General features: G+C 38.4%; 3 protein-coding genes and 1 long non-coding RNA gene across 4 annotated transcripts; 1 reads left to right on the top strand and 3 right to left on the bottom strand.

Moving 5' to 3' along the window:
* The first annotated feature begins 1,252 nt into the window (after positions 1 to 1,252).
* LOC109791960 (uncharacterized) lies at positions 1,253 to 2,571 on the top strand. Its single transcript, XR_014431314.1, has 2 exons — positions 1,253 to 1,962; positions 2,318 to 2,571. It is a non-coding gene; the product is annotated as an uncharacterized LOC109791960 (long non-coding RNA).
* A 1,893-nt stretch (positions 2,572 to 4,464) lies between these two features.
* On the bottom strand, positions 4,465 to 5,622 carry LOC145954719 (uncharacterized). The gene is made up of 3 exons (XM_083069410.1): positions 5,413 to 5,622; positions 5,188 to 5,313; positions 4,465 to 5,031 (listed from the first exon to the last, which is right to left on the bottom strand). Exons 1-3 carry the CDS (start codon positions 5,620 to 5,622, stop codon positions 4,465 to 4,467), a joined length of 903 nt encoding a protein of 300 aa, XP_082925536.1.
* Positions 5,623 to 5,709: 87 nt separating this feature from the next.
* On the bottom strand, positions 5,710 to 6,234 carry LOC145954718 (uncharacterized). The gene has a single exon (XM_083069409.1). The coding sequence runs from the start codon at positions 6,232 to 6,234 to the stop codon at positions 5,710 to 5,712; it is 525 nt and encodes a 174-aa protein (XP_082925535.1).
* Positions 6,235 to 10,646: 4,412 nt separating this feature from the next.
* On the bottom strand, positions 10,647 to 11,678 carry LOC145954717 (uncharacterized). Its single transcript, XM_083069408.1, has one exon. The coding sequence runs from the start codon at positions 11,676 to 11,678 to the stop codon at positions 10,647 to 10,649; it is 1,032 nt and encodes a 343-aa protein (XP_082925534.1).
* Positions 11,679 to 15,085: the final 3,407 nt, after the last annotated feature.

Genomic DNA, 15,085 nt, shown 5'->3' with positions numbered 1-15,085 from the left:
ATCTCCTATGTCCCGAGTGCTGCCCGAATCTTGTCTCCAAGGGGTGGGGGAGGGTACTTACAAAGGAACTCCGACGCTTAAGTGAGTATTCGGTATAGAGCAATAAAGACTATTGTATTTAATAATCATACCTGTCCATCAATATGATATTTATAGTGATGTTCTTGGGCCTGGTGGCTGTCGCAACCGAGATCGCGACGGGACGGCGAAAAATAGATTAAAAAATAGGGAGTTGCCACCAATGTTATTTTTTACGGAAAAAACATTGGAAAAAAACATAAAATAGAAAATAGTCTACGAAAACCAAATTTTTTAAGACGATTACCTTTAATTAATTAAGCAAATTAGCATCTCACAACGTTCGTCCTAAGACGATTACCTTTAATTAATTAAGCAAATTTATTATAACTTTTTAAAATATTTATCTCACCTTACATTAATATGAATCAACAATAATAATCAAATATATAGTTTAACAAATGTTTTTATTTTAATGAGTACTAAAATTATTTATATTATTATTAAAAAATGAGATAATATTGTTATTTTTATTTTTTTGGCTCGACATGAGTGATTTCCTGCTCCTACGTATCTCCATGTATAATGAAGAATCAGAGTCACGTAGTTCTTTGGTAGAAAATATTTGTGTGTTGATATTTTTTAATTAAATTTTATTTATTATTTTTCTTTTAAAAAGGTTAGGATTTTTGAACTGTCACAGCTCATACATCCCAAAATATAAAAATTGATAGAGGTGTACACCTAAGCCAAATATTTAATTATTATTTTTTTATTAAAAAAAATATCATTTGTTATCAATAATATTGTTATTATTGTGGTACATATTAAAAAGATTTTGGTTAGATATTTTTTTTATTATTTTAGAAAAAAACTTAAAGATATCAAGTTGTCACAACTTGTATCTTAAACTCATAGATTAAAAAGATGTCTCATCTAATTATCTATTTTGCTACTAAAATATTTAAATAATGACTTCCAATATTTTTAATTATAATATTCTAATTATTAATTATATGTTAAATTTAGATAAAATTTTTAAGATAACAAGTTGTTACAACTTGCATCTATTAGGCCTAAGATTAAGAGAATGTACATTCAAATAATCCTTTCTTTGAAAGATATATATATATTCAATATTCATAAAAGATATTATTCTCAATATTTTGTAGAATAGTTACTAATTTTTATCATTCTCATTATTATTATTATTATGTGAAAATCCAACATATAATAACTTTAAACAATCAAATAAATCAATTGCCTTAATTTTTCTATATAATTATTAGCCTCAATTACAACATATTATACTCCTAAAATCTTATTTTGTTCAGAAAAATAAATAAATGGGCTAGGCCCATACGTGAGTTGAAAGCACTTAGAACAAAACAAAAAAAATCTGGCCATCTAAAGAATAACACATCAAATGGGCTTGGCTTACATAATTAAAAAAAATAAAAAGGAAGAAAAAGAATAACCCTAAATTCGTGAAACAGAAACAAAAATTGGGGAAAACCAGCAGAAACCCTTATGTTAGGGTTATGAGAGAAGCTCTCCAATTTCTCTCTGCAGACTATGCGCTGGTGCTAACCGGAAGAAGATCAACGCACGATACCACCGCGGCTGGCCTAACAAGTGAAGCGGAAAGGGAGAATAGCAGTGAAAGAAAGTAACTCGAAGAGGGTTACCGTTGGAAATCATTTTTGAAGGTGACCCACAGTGATTCTTGTGGGGATTTGTTTGGGGAAGGAAGAAGAAGCAAACACCGCCGTCGAAAATCATTTCCGATGGCGGTGGCTCACGGTGGTCCTTGCGTTTTGGCCATAGACTCACAGGGCACGAAAAAGAGGTGACAGAGTGAGCGAGAGGGAAAAGAAAAAAAGAAAAAAAATGGAAGAACACACTATGGTTGCTGGAAATCAGCACGAACAACAAATCGTTGAGGTTAGTATTTTTCTTTTTATTCGTCTTTACTAGCAAATAAAAAAACAACGAGGCGCACACCAGTATTACTATATGTACAGGAGAGAAAAAAAAATAGTGGGTGAAGATGATACCACAATTTTGAGGATCCTGCTTGTGCTCCTTGTTTGAGTTTTTTCTTTCCGATTATATTCCAGCTAACGTAGTTTCTCTGTTCTGTTTCTGTTAATTTTTTCATTCCTTTTGTTCATCTTGTGTTATGGTATTTATAGGCACACAATTTTTTAATTTGATTAATCTTTCTCTGCCAAAATCCCTAAATTTAGGGATATGGCTTGTGAATCTGGTTAAGAGACGATTTTGGAGATTTTTGCAGGGCATGGTGATTTATTTGCAATGGTAAGGTAGCTCTGTGAGAATTGTAGCAGAGTAGTTGAGGGGAGCAGTTGCTGGGGTTCACGGAGGATAATGGAAGATACGAGCAACATGTTTTTTCTTCTTATTTTTCTATTTTGTTTTGTTGTTTATTTTGTTGTTTATTTTGTTTTTTGCTTTTAATCTGTATTATATTTTGTAATATTATGGACTGGACTTTTTTGATTTATACAGGAAGACAAAATTTGGAGTTAACAGATGCCCCTCTTTACTTAAATTTTACTAAAGAATATGAAAACAATGATTTTCATTTTTTGTAGTAAAATTTAAGTAAAGACTTAATTCCAATTTTGTCTGTGGCATGAAACTTAAAGACTTTGAATTAAGTTAAAAGAAAAGATAATCATGGAGATTGAAAACATAAATGGGAAGATACGAGAATCTAAAAACTTTAAAGCAATGGATTAAAAGGTCTAAGTTAAATAAATAAAATTGAATTAAAAGTAGTGGACTTGATGGGTAAAATATTAAGAGCTAAGAGCATAGAGACTCAAAATATGAAAACAGTGGACTCGGGGATCCAAAATATTGAAAGCTATGAGCGCGGGGACTCAAAATAGTGGACTCGGGGATCCAAAATAGCGAAAGTTATGAGCGCGGGGACTCAAAATATGAAAACAATGGACTCGGGGATCCAAAATATTGAAAGCTATGAGCGCGGGGACTCAAAATATAAAAATAGTGGACTCGGGGATCCAAAATAGTGAAAGTTATGAGCACGGGGACTCAAAATATAAAAATAGTGGACTCGGGGATCCAAAATATTGAAAGCTATGAGCGCGGGGACTCAAAATATAAAAATAGTGGACTCGGGGATCCAAAATATTGAAAGCTATGAGCGCGTGGACTCAAAATATAAAAACAGTGGACTCGGGGATCCAAAATATTGAAAGCTATGAGCACGGGAACTCAAAATATTGAAAGCTATGAGCGCGGGGACTCAAAATATAAAAATAGTGGACTCAGGGATCCAAAATAGTGAAAGTTATGAGCACAGGGACTCAAAATATAAAAACAGTGGACTCGGGGATCCAAAATATTGAAAACTATGAGCACGGGGACTCAAAATATAAAAATAGTGGACTCGGGGATCCAAAATATTGAAAGTTATGAGTGTGGGGACTCAAAACATAAAAATAATGGATCAATAAACCTAAACAAGGATTGCACATGTTTTAAACTTGGGCGCACCAAGATTATATGATATAAGGAAATATAAACTTATGGTGAGATGCATGCATGATATGTAATGTGAAATGAACTTTATGAAGTGTTAGGCACATCTTATTATTATTACTTTGTATTCATTTTTCCAACCTTTGACCCCTTAAGAAGACAAGCGCTCCAAGATCTGGTGAGGGTTAAAGTCAACTTCCGTTCAACATGCAAGGAAACCCCTTTCTTCTTCTTGTATTTATGACTATGTTGTTCAAAGTTCTCATTCATCAATGGGTTATTGCCTTTATTAGGGTCGGTTAATGACCAATCATATTTCTTGTGAACTTTAAGTCCATTCATTGTAATAGAAATACTTTTTGATGTTATTACATGTTTTACTTTCAACATATCATATAGCGAAACACCTTCAAAGAATCAATGATTATGGGGAATATGGGATTTTATCATTTCAAGTAAAGGGTTACAGTTACCAGAAAGTCTAATGGATACAAAAAGGGAAGTAGCAAGATCAAGAGATACTAAAGTAGGGAAATACAAACAAGCCAAAAGTTTCTTTTTCTTGCTCTCTGGGTGATAACGCCAACTTCTCATGTCTTCATCTTTGATAATCCTATCAAACGAACTTTGAGGATGTTAGATGCTTTGTTGAACCTCTTCCCCGTGTTTGAAGGTTTGCAGCTTTTCCAATACTTTGGTACATTGACTCTTCAATTTGTTCAAGTTTCAACGGTTGTACCCATCTTTCTTTAAGATTCCTTTTCTATTTTTATTTTTTTTTTGTTGTTGACCCTAACTTTTGCCTAGACCGTCCTTTAAGGTTTTCAGCCTAGCGGGTCGCTCTAACTTTTGCCTAGGCCGCCTGTTAAGGTTTTCAGCCTAGCGAGCCTTTTCTTTTTATTTATCTCCTTTTTAGGAAAAATATTTCTTGACTGCATCAGAATTTACAAGAAGCGATAAATCCTCTCCATCCATATTGGTAAGGATTAAAGCTCCTCCTGAAAATGCCTTTTTCACCACATAAGGTCCTTCATAATTTGGAGTCCATTTCCCTCTGTGATCTTTTTGGTTTGGTAGGATCTTCTTGAGCACCAAATCTCCTTCTTGAAATTCTCGAGGATGAACTTTCTTATCATAAGCTCTTTTCACCCTTCTCTGATATAATTGACCATGACATAAGGCATTTAGCCTTTTTTCTTCAATGAGATTTAATTGATCATAACGAATTTGTACCCATTCAGCTTCCTCAAGTTTGACATCGGCCAATACCCTTAAGGAGGGTATTTCTACCTCAATTGGGAGCACAGCCTCCATGCCATACACGAGAGAATATGGGGTTGCCCCAGTAGAGGTACGAACAGAAGTGCGATAGCCATGCAAGGCAAAAGCCAGCATATCATGCCAATCTTTGTAAGTTACCACCATTTTTTGAACAATTTTATTGATATTTTTATTTGCTACTTCTACTGCCCCATTCATCTTAGGGCGATATGGTAAAGAATTATGGTGTTGAATTTTGAAATTATCACACAACTCTTTCATCATTTTATTGTTCAAATTGGTTCCATTATCCGTAATGATGTGGCTTGGTAGACCATATCGACAAATTAAATCTCTTTTGATGAATCTAACTACCACATTTCTTGTCACGCTGGCATAAGAAGCTGCTTCGACCCATTTAGTGAAGTAGTCAATAGCTACGAGGATGAAATGATGCCCATTTGATGCCTTTGGTTTAATTGGGCCAATCACATCCATTCCCTACATTGAAAATGGCCATGGTGCAGCCAAAACATTCAAGGGTGTTGGTGGTGCATGGATATTGTCAGCGTATGTTTGACATTTGTGGCATTTCCTCACCTGGCTACAACAATCAGATTCCATGGTCAACCAATAATAACCAGACCTTAAAATTTTTCTTGCCATTGCATGCCCATTCATGTGTGTTCCGAATGAGCCTTCATGAACTTCTTCCACTATTTTCTTGGCCTCAATAGCATTAACGCATCTGAGAAATACCATGTCATGGTTTCTCTTATAAAGCACATCACCATTTAAGAAGAATCCCATTGCTAGTCTCCTCAATGTCTTTTTATCATTTTCTGAAGCACTAGGGGGATACTCTTTATCTTTTATGTAGCGCTTTATATCATAGAATCATGGTCTTCCATCTGGTTCCTCCTCTACTGCTTGGCAGTATGCTGGTTGGTCTCGATTTTGTATTCTTATTAATGGCACTTCATTTCCTTGACTTATCTTAAACATTGAAGATAAAGTGGCCAAAGCGTCTGCTAATTGGTTATCCTCATGGGGGATATGTTGGAAAGTGATTTCTTCAAATTGTTCCATCAACCCCTTAATGTATGAGTGATATGGGATTAACTTTGCATCTCGAGTCTCCCATTCACCTTTGAGCTGATGAACAACCAATGCTGAGTCTCCATATACCTCCAACACTTTAGCCTTGAATTCTAGGGCTGCTACAATCCCCATCGCACACGCTTCATATTCTGCCACATTATTAGTGCAATCAAAACCCAACCTTGCAGTAAAAGGTATGAACTGATTTTTTGGAGAAATTAACACTGCCCCGATTCCATGCCCCAGTGCATTAGAAGCTCCATCAAACAACAGTGTCCATTTTTCTTCGTTTATGGATTCTTCCTCATCAAATAATGTCATTATGTCTTCATCTGGAAATTCGCATTGCTTTGATTGGTAATATTCTATGGGTTGATGAGCCAGATATTCTACTAATGCACTACCCTTGACAGCTTTCTGAGTGACAAATAATATCATATTCTGACAACAACATTTGCCAACGAGCAATCCGACCAGTGAGAGCATGCTTCTCGAATATGTATTTGATTGGATCCATTTTAGATACTAACCATGTAGTATGGCTTAACATGTATTGCCTCAATCGTCGAGCAACCCAAGCCAATGCACAACATGTTCGCTCTAATAAGGAGTACCTCATCTCACAATCTGTAAACTTCTTGCTCAAATAATAAATTGCTTGCTCTTTCTTCCCAGAAGCATCATGTTGCCCCAATACACAACCCATAGATTCATCAAGCACAGACATATATAGTATAAGAGGTCTTCCTGGTACCGGTGGTACTATGATCGGCGGCTCTTGCAAGTATTGCTTAATCTTTTCAAAAGCCTTTTGACAATTTTCATTCCACACCATTGGTTGACTTTTGCGCAATAATTTGAAAATTGGGTTACAAGTAGCAGTCAGTTGAGATATAAATCTGGCAATGTAATTCAATCTCCCCAAGAACCCACGAACTTCTTTTTCTGTGCTAGGGGCTGGCATTTCTAGGATTGCTCGCACTTTGTCGGGATCTACTTCTATCCCTTTTTCACTACCCACGAATCCCAACAATTTGCCTGATCTTACTCCAAAAGTACACTTAGCAGGATTCAATCGGAGCTTATATTTTCTCAAGCGCTCAAACAATTTTTCTAGGTTAGTGATGTGTTCTGCCCCTGTTCTCGACTTAGCAATCATATCATCAACATATACCTCTATTTCTTTGTGCATCATGTAACACCCCAGCAACCCGCATGTGGATATTGTCCGCTTTGGCCGCAGCCCTCACGATTTTGCTTCTGGCAATGGCACTCATGCCACCCTAAAACGCGTCCACACAAGGAAGGTATCCACACCCATATATATGGCATGCTTCGTTCTCCCTTGAGGGGGGTGGATTGTGAAGTCCCACATCGGTTAGGAAGGAGAACGAAGCATGCCATATATATGGGTGTGGATACCTTCCTTGTGTGGACGCGTTTTGGGGTGGCATGAGTGCAATTGCCAGAAGCAAAACCGTGAGGGCTGCGGTCAAAGCGGACAATATCCACATGCGGGTTGCTGGGGTGTTACATTTGGTATCAGAGCCGGGACCCGGGCCGGTGTGCCAGCGAGGGCGCTGGACTCCCTTGAGGGGGGTGGATTGTGAAGTCCCACATCGGTTAGGAAGGAGAATGAAGCATGCCATATATATGGGTGTGGATACCTTCCTTGTGTGGACGCGTTTTGGGGTGGCATGCGTGCCATTGCCAGAAGCAAAACCGTGAGGGCTGCGGCCAAAGCGGACAATATCCACATGCGGGTTGCTAGGGTGTTACATTTGGTATCAGAGCCGGGACCCGGGCCGGTGTGCCAGCGAGGGCGCTGGACTCCCTTGAGGGGGGTGGATTGTGAAGTCCCACATCGGTTAGGAAGGAGAACGAAACATGCCATATATATGGGTTTGGATACCTTCCTTGTGTGGACGCGTTTTGGGGTGGCATGCGTGCCATTGCCAGAAGCAAAACCGTGAGGGCTGCGGCCAAAGCGGACAATATCCACATGCGGGTTGCTGGGGTGTTACACATCATGTCGTGGAACAAAGTCACCATTGCTCGTTGATATGTTGCTCTAGCATTCTTCAACCCAAATGGCATCACCTTGTAACAAAATGTTCCCTAGGATGTAATGAATGTGGTTTTTTCCATGTCTTCAGAAGCCATCTTAATTTGATTGTACCCTGAAAATCCATCCATAAAGGAGAAGAAAGCATATTGGGCAGTGTTATCTACCAGAACGTCTATATGAGGTAGTGGAAAATCATCTTTAGGACTAGCCCTATTAAGGTCTCGGTAATCCACACACATTCTGACTTTTCCATCTTTCTTTAGAACTGGTACTATATTGGCAACCCATTGAGGGTATTTGGCTACTGCAAGGAACCCTGCATCCAGTTGCTTTTTGACCTCTTCTTTGATCTTTAAGGAAACTTCTGGTTTCATGCGTCTCAACTTTTGCTTGATTGGTGGATACTCAGGTATTAATGGCAATCGATGCTCAACTATGTTAGAATCTAACCCAGGCATGTCTTGATATGTCCATGCAAAGATATCAACATAGTCGGTCAAAAGCTTAAATAACCTCATTCTTTCATCTCCTTTTATGGTAGTGCCCACTTTAACTTCCTTCTTATCATTTTCACCTCCCAAATTGATCATTTCAACTTCTTCCTCATGAGGTTGAATTATTTTGTCTTCTTGCTCCACCAATCTTCTCAACTCAAATGGGGCCTCTGGGTCATCATCATCTTCCTCGGCTTCGTAAATAGGATGATCAAAATTGTGACATGAGATATTAGCGCTATTATTTTTAATGTGATTATTTTTGGATCTGCAATTTAGGTTCGACAAGAGATAAAATCGATAAATAGATATTGAAACGGAAAAGAAGGGAAGGTATAGGACAAAGATAATGATTGGAAGATTCTTAAAATGTATTTCATTCATATGATATACCAAAAAATAACATGCAAGCCCATTTAACAAAAAGTGATACTAAGATCCTGGGCATGTTCATAGAGTTTTGTATTACAATTACTTTGAAAAGGAGTTAAAAATCACAGGAAGTTCGATGATCGTCCAATTGTGAAGTTCTTCATCAGGGTCACATCGATGCACCAAGTTGACGTGTTCATCAACATTTTGATCTTCTTTAGCCATAGCCACTTGGTTCGTGTGTACCAGTCCTCCACTTCTAAAACTTTGATAGAGATCACAAATGGGAATTCTTTTAATCCTTGGCTCCCGATTCTCTAGTCGTGCCAGCCTTTTCTCTCTATTTTCCTCTGCAATTCTTCTTTTATCAGCCCCAGTAAGTTTATATCCCAACCCACATCGATTCTTATTCTCTGGAAACTCTATCAACCTTGTAATTCCTTTTAGGTTTTTTCCCAGCCCCTAGCCTGATTGATATCCTGCATTCATCATGACTCTTGCTACCATCATTGTTGCTTTTGATGGTTGTGGGTTCCTTGGCAATGACTCCACATAGGCAGTACTAATTACTTCCAGAGATTGAAAAGAGGTTTCTAGAGCTTTTTCGGCTGCTTCAATATAGCGAGTAGGTGTAGGACTACTCACCAACATGTCTTCTTCACCTGAGACAATCACCAATTTGTCATCCACTATAAACTTTAGCTTCTGATGCAAGGAAGATGGAACCACTCCAGCTGAATGGATCCATGGCCTACCCAACAAGCAACTATATGCTGGTTTGATATCCATGACTTGGAAAGTGATATTAAAAGTGAAAGGACCAATTTGAATAGGGATTTCAATCTCTCCTATTACCCCCCTACGTGATCCATCAAAGGCCCTCACAATCATAGAACTTGATTTCATATACGTCCCATCACAAGGCAAACGGTCTAATGTGGACTTAGGCATTACATTCAATGAAGAACCATTATCAATCAACACCCTGGCTATAATATGGTCTTGACATTTCACTAAGATGTGTAAAGCTTTGTTATGCCCCCTTCCTTCAACTGGGATTTCCTCATCTGTGAAAGTGAGACGATTATTGGCTGTAATGTTACCAATGATACCTCCAAATTTATCTAGTGTAATGTCATTAGCTACATGTGCTTCATTCAAAATCTTCATCAATAACTTTCTATGACTTTCAGAATTCATTAACAATGACAGCAAGGACACCCTGGCAGGTGTACGATCCAATTGATCAATGAGTTTATACTCACTTTGTCGAATAAATTTAAGGAATTCTAAAGCTTCGTCATCTAGCACTTCCTTCTTCTCTTCCTCATTTTTCACAATAGCATTTTTTTCATTGTTCTTTGTGATATGCTCAATTCCTCCACCGACGGTTGCTTTCCCCTTTGCCCCAAGATTCTTAGTTATATCTCCTTCCCTTAATTCTTCAGGAGTGTAGATCCTACCACTACGGGTCATTCCACCTACTCCTGCAATATTTGTAACATCGATTTCCCCATCACTGACTTCTTTCTTTTGTTGTTCATTCATGTTCCCATTTATCTTCACCTCTGTGTTGTATTTCCATGGAATTGCCTTGGTATCCTTGTAAGGAAAAGGAGTTGGGACTTGCACAATAAGAGGCTTATGGATATTTGGTTTTGGCAAAGGCACATTCTAGTAAAGTGAATTACCAATGGTCTTGGGATAACCACATTTGGTCTTTCTTCTGATTGAGCCATTAACACATCCTCTTCACTTGGAAATTGACTTTCTTGAACCAAGTTTGAGTCAATCAGATCTTATAGAATCTGCTTAAATTCATCGCACTTCTCAATAGAATGCATAGCAGTTGGGTGAAGGCCACACATCTCAGCTTCCAATAGGTTTCCCTCAATCATCCCAAATCTACATAATTTCGAAAAAATGAACCTCATAGAGGTTTTGATTTCCCCTACGTTTTTCACTTGTTGATCACACACTTCTTCAATAATGTTTACTGACGAGGAACCATGACCGGGAAGAGGATTAATCCCCACATTTGGACTATCTTCTTTAAAGCTTAGTAACCCCATATCTATTAAGTCTTGCACCTTATGCTTTAATCCCCAACATCTTTCAGTTGAATGCCCAACACCCCCTGCATGATAATCACACTTGGCATTTGGATCATAACCCTTTGGATATGGTGGTTGAATAGGCTTTAAGGGGAATGGCACTATCAAACCATTGCGAGTCAAATGTGGCAACAGTTCAGTGTAGGCCATAGGGATTGGGACCAATGTCCTTTGTTGGTTGTTTCCTTTCTTTTGAGTGTTATCCACATTAGGAGAGGGAGTTTTTGATTGATTTTGTTGAGGTATTGGGACTTGCGACGGTGGTGTAGGTAATCGATAGGCCATCCCAAATTGATAATGTTGTGGATATGGAGGTAGAGAAACCGTTGCCACTTGTGGGTTATACATGTATTGGGGTCGATGATTAGGTGCAAAAGGGACACGATTGGACCCGATAGAGGTTGACATTACTGCATTTGTTTCACCTCCTCTCTTCTTATCTGTATTTGTTGATGGCTTCTTTGCGTACATTGATCCTGTTGATGAGTGAGTAATCTTACCAGTTCGCACTCCCATCTCAACCCTTTCTCCAATAACGACTAGGTCTGAGAAGTTCGATGATACGTTTCCAATCATCCTATCATAAAAGGGTGATTGGAGCGTATCAATGAACATTGTGACCATTTCTTTTTCAGACAAAGGAGGTTGTACTTGAGCAGCCACTCCTCTCCAACGTTGGGCATACTCTTTAAAAGTTTCATTCTCCTTCTTCAACATATTTTACAGTTGTGTGCGATCCGGGGCCATGTCCATGTTGTACTTGTATTGCTTTAAGAACGCTTCTACCAAATCTTTCCACGTATGTATTCGTCCTCGCTCCAAGTTCATGTACCAACCCAAGGCAGCCCCTATAAGGCTTTCCTGAAAGAAATGGATCAAAAATTTATCATTGTGAGCACATGAGGCCATCTTTCAATAATACATGGTGAGATGGTTCTTTGGGCATGTGTCCCCTCTATATTTATCGAATTCAGGAATCTTGAATTTAGGAGGGATCACAACATCAGGAACTAGACACAAATCAATAGCATTGAGTCCATAATGATCAACTCCCTCAATTTCCCTTAATCTTTCTTCCAAAAATTGTATTTTGTCTTTAGATGAGTTATCCTCGAGTTGGCTAGGGTGCGTAATGATAACTGATGTGGGAACGAAACCTTGGTGGATCGAGGGGCCTCCAACTTGAGTCGTGTCAACCGGTGGTGTATGTACATGGGTATAAGGCATTTGGTTGTGAGGTTGAGTTGGAATTTGTGGTCCACTTGTTTCAAGGTTCAGATCTTGGGGTTGTGTTTGGTTCAGTGGGTTTAAGACAGAGGTAATGGTATTATTCTCATTATTATTAGCCACTAGTGGCGTATATCCCGGAGGCAAGCCATATGGAGGGAATAGATTTTGAGTGTTATGAATCTGGTTTTGAGGGTTCATGGTGGAAGCGTGATGATCGTTTTCTGAAGTGTTTGCAGCCACCGGTGGTGTATAGCCTTGGGGTAATCCATATGGAGGGAACTGGACCTGAGTATTTTGGTTGAGCTGTGGTGGAGGAGTGAACCCAGGGGGGTAAGCAGGTGTAACTTGAGGTTGCTCAGACGAATTCCCATTTGTATCCCTTCTTGACTCCATTGATTGTAGCATGTCCAAAATCTTACTCATTTGTTCTTTCAATTGATTAACATCTCCTCTCAACTCGTCATGTTGTTGTTCCCAATCTTCCACTACTCCCTCCATGATCCTAGTCTTGGCGCGTGTCCAGTAAGGGTGTCGTAGGGATATTTTCTTTGCCTCAATACTTGTTTTTCCTTTCACTTTCACGCACTGTGCAAGATTATGTGATGAGTATGTGATGAATATGAAAATGCAATTATTATGCTTTTGTATATGGGAAATTGTTAGAGCACCATAAGTCACCTGGCTCGTGTGTGAACATCCCCTAAAACTATTCTCTAAAACGTCACGTCATAGGTACTAAGTCTCACAAAACATGGAATCAAGGATTTGCATGAGTGCCTTTAGTGTTGTTTTTTCTTTAGAACGTCACGTTCTAAGTACTAGATTTAATACGAGATTCAGATTTAATTTGTGCGCGAACGTTTATTTTCAAACTTCCTTTATACTATAAGCATGAAGTTACATAAAATGAAGGAGTGAAACAATAGTAAAGAGAAAGACATCAACAACCTTCTTCATTAAATAGATAAAGTGAAGTACAAAAATTTTAGAAGGGTGGAGCATTACAAAATACATATATGATATTTCTCATACAACTTAAAGCAAAATACAAATCATTTATCACTAGTAGTCATCTTCTTCATCTGAGATATCATATCTCTTCAATACACAAGGAACGCAGGAATCTCTGCGGGAGTGGACAGCGGGTTTATCATTCCTTCAGCTCTTTGCAATAAGTAAGAGGCATCACTGAGCATTCCTTTGATTTGTTGAACTCGATTCACGAGGTTACGTGCCCAGAATCTTTGATTTTCTTCATGTATTTCAACAGTATTCCTCAATTGCCCCACTTCCTCTACTAGTTCCATAATATTTTGATTTCTTGCATTTAACATGGCTTGATGTTGCGAAACAAGATTGGCATTTAGTTGTTTTTCATCTTGGACTCTACTTTCATACTCAGCCACAACTCTTTTCAATTGTTGTTTCAAATCCTCAAGTTGCCTTTGTGCACTTCTTTCAGCTTCCTTGGACTTTTTCCATGCCTCTCTCCATCGTTCACTATTAACCCTAGCCTCATCTTGCTCTCCTCTTCGTAATTTTAGCTCTGTATCAGCAGCCTCTAGACAACTTCGAGTGTTTAACTTGCATTCTTCTTCTATTCTTGCTCGTTTGTTGGCTAACTCAACGTACTTCTTTACTTTTGTAATTTCTTCTTGTGAGGCTTTATGTTCTTGGCGAGTCCGTATCAATTCCTTCTTCAATTCTTCTTTTTCGTTTTTAGATTTTTCCAGCTCTTTTTTGAGTTCCTCAATTTCCTCCAAACTCATGGGATCTTGAATTGTTGTTTCTTCAATAACTGGAACCGAGCTACGAAATGGCAACTTGACCTTTTTTACTCTCTCACAAAGCCATTGGTGATAACTTCCCTCTACAGTGTAACTTCTCTTCCCTATCTCTCTTCCTTTCTTAATCACTCGATCCCAAGCACGTCTAATCATGTTAAGCTTATCCAAGTCTTTACTCATTTCATAGACAATGAAGGGGGTGATTGACTCTTCTGTAGGTGGGCTCCTTATTGGATAACCAAATTGCCTTATTGCAAGAACTGGATTGTAGTTTATGCACCCTTTGGTTCCCATAAGTGGTACGTTAGGGAAGTCTCCACATTGGCAAATCACTTCACTTATGTCTTGCTCACAAGCGTACCACACAATGGTCTTCTCGCTAAGACTTGCTATGTTGTGGGCCCATTCGCTTTTGCTTATAGTCTCTATCTGTCTTCCTTTTTTGAACATGTGAGTCATGAACCACAAGTATAATGTAGGCAAACAACACAAAATCATCCCCCCTTTTCTTTCATGGCGTAAACTAAGTGTGTGGTATGTATCAGCAAGAATGGCCGGTACAAGGCTTCTCCTCTCATGCTTGTAGGCCAAGAAAACATCAATGGCAGCAAAGTCAACAAAGTCTTAAATATTTGGGAATAGAACAATCCCATAAATGATGAGTGCGAGCACATCCATGAAACCATCCCACTTTTCATTTTCTGCCAGACATAATGCATATCCTTCTAAGTAGGCTCTTGAGAAACCATCAACTCCTCCTTTCATCTCTTTCTTACTTGCTAACTCCCTTACTCCAATCCCCAAGGTTGCAGCAGTTGTAGCTAGTGAAGGATAATGACCCATATATAGGTAGGGCTTTTTGTTCCCTAAAGGAATATCCAGTATTTGTTCAAATTCTTCAATTGTTGGAGCAAGTTGGAAACCTTGGAAGGTGAAGCATCTTAAAGGAGGGTCGTAGAATTGAGCTAAAGTAGTGAGAGCTCCTTCTTGCACGGTAACTTCTAATAGGTTAAGAAGCTTTCCAAATCTAACAACAAAAATTCGGCGTTGGCTATTTTTTAGCTTGCTACTGAGATCCCTTAAACTCTTCAAATTAGGTTGTCTGAT

Source organism: Cajanus cajan, chromosome 2 (assembly GCF_000230855.2).
Source record: "Cajanus cajan strain Asha chromosome 2, NIPB_CcT2T_4, whole genome shotgun sequence".
NCBI lineage: Eukaryota > Viridiplantae > Streptophyta > Magnoliopsida > Fabales > Fabaceae > Cajanus > Cajanus cajan.
Note: the sequence above shows the minus strand (reverse complement) of the source record. Positions and strands in the feature narration are given on the sequence as shown.

What these genes read in the sequence shown, in the direction of transcription:
- LOC145954717 (XM_083069408.1), bottom strand. Translation starts at nt 11,678, where the DNA reads ATGTTGAAGAAGGAGAATGAAACTTTTAAAGAGTATGCCCAACGTTGG.
- LOC145954719 (XM_083069410.1), bottom strand. Translation starts at nt 5,622, where the DNA reads ATGGGATTCTTCTTAAATGGTGATGTGCTTTATAAGAGAAACCATGAC. An exon ending in AATCTGATTGTTGTAGCCAG is followed by an intron (nt 5,314 to 5,412) that starts GTGAGGAAATGC and finishes TTTTCAATGTAG; the next exon opens with GGAATGGATGTGATTGGCCC. An exon ending in CCAGCGTGACAAGAAATGTG is followed by an intron (nt 5,032 to 5,187) that starts GTAGTTAGATTC and finishes TATCGCCCTAAG; the next exon opens with ATGAATGGGGCAGTAGAAGT.
- LOC145954718 (XM_083069409.1), bottom strand. Translation starts at nt 6,234, where the DNA reads ATGACATTATTTGATGAGGAAGAATCCATAAACGAAGAAAAATGGACA.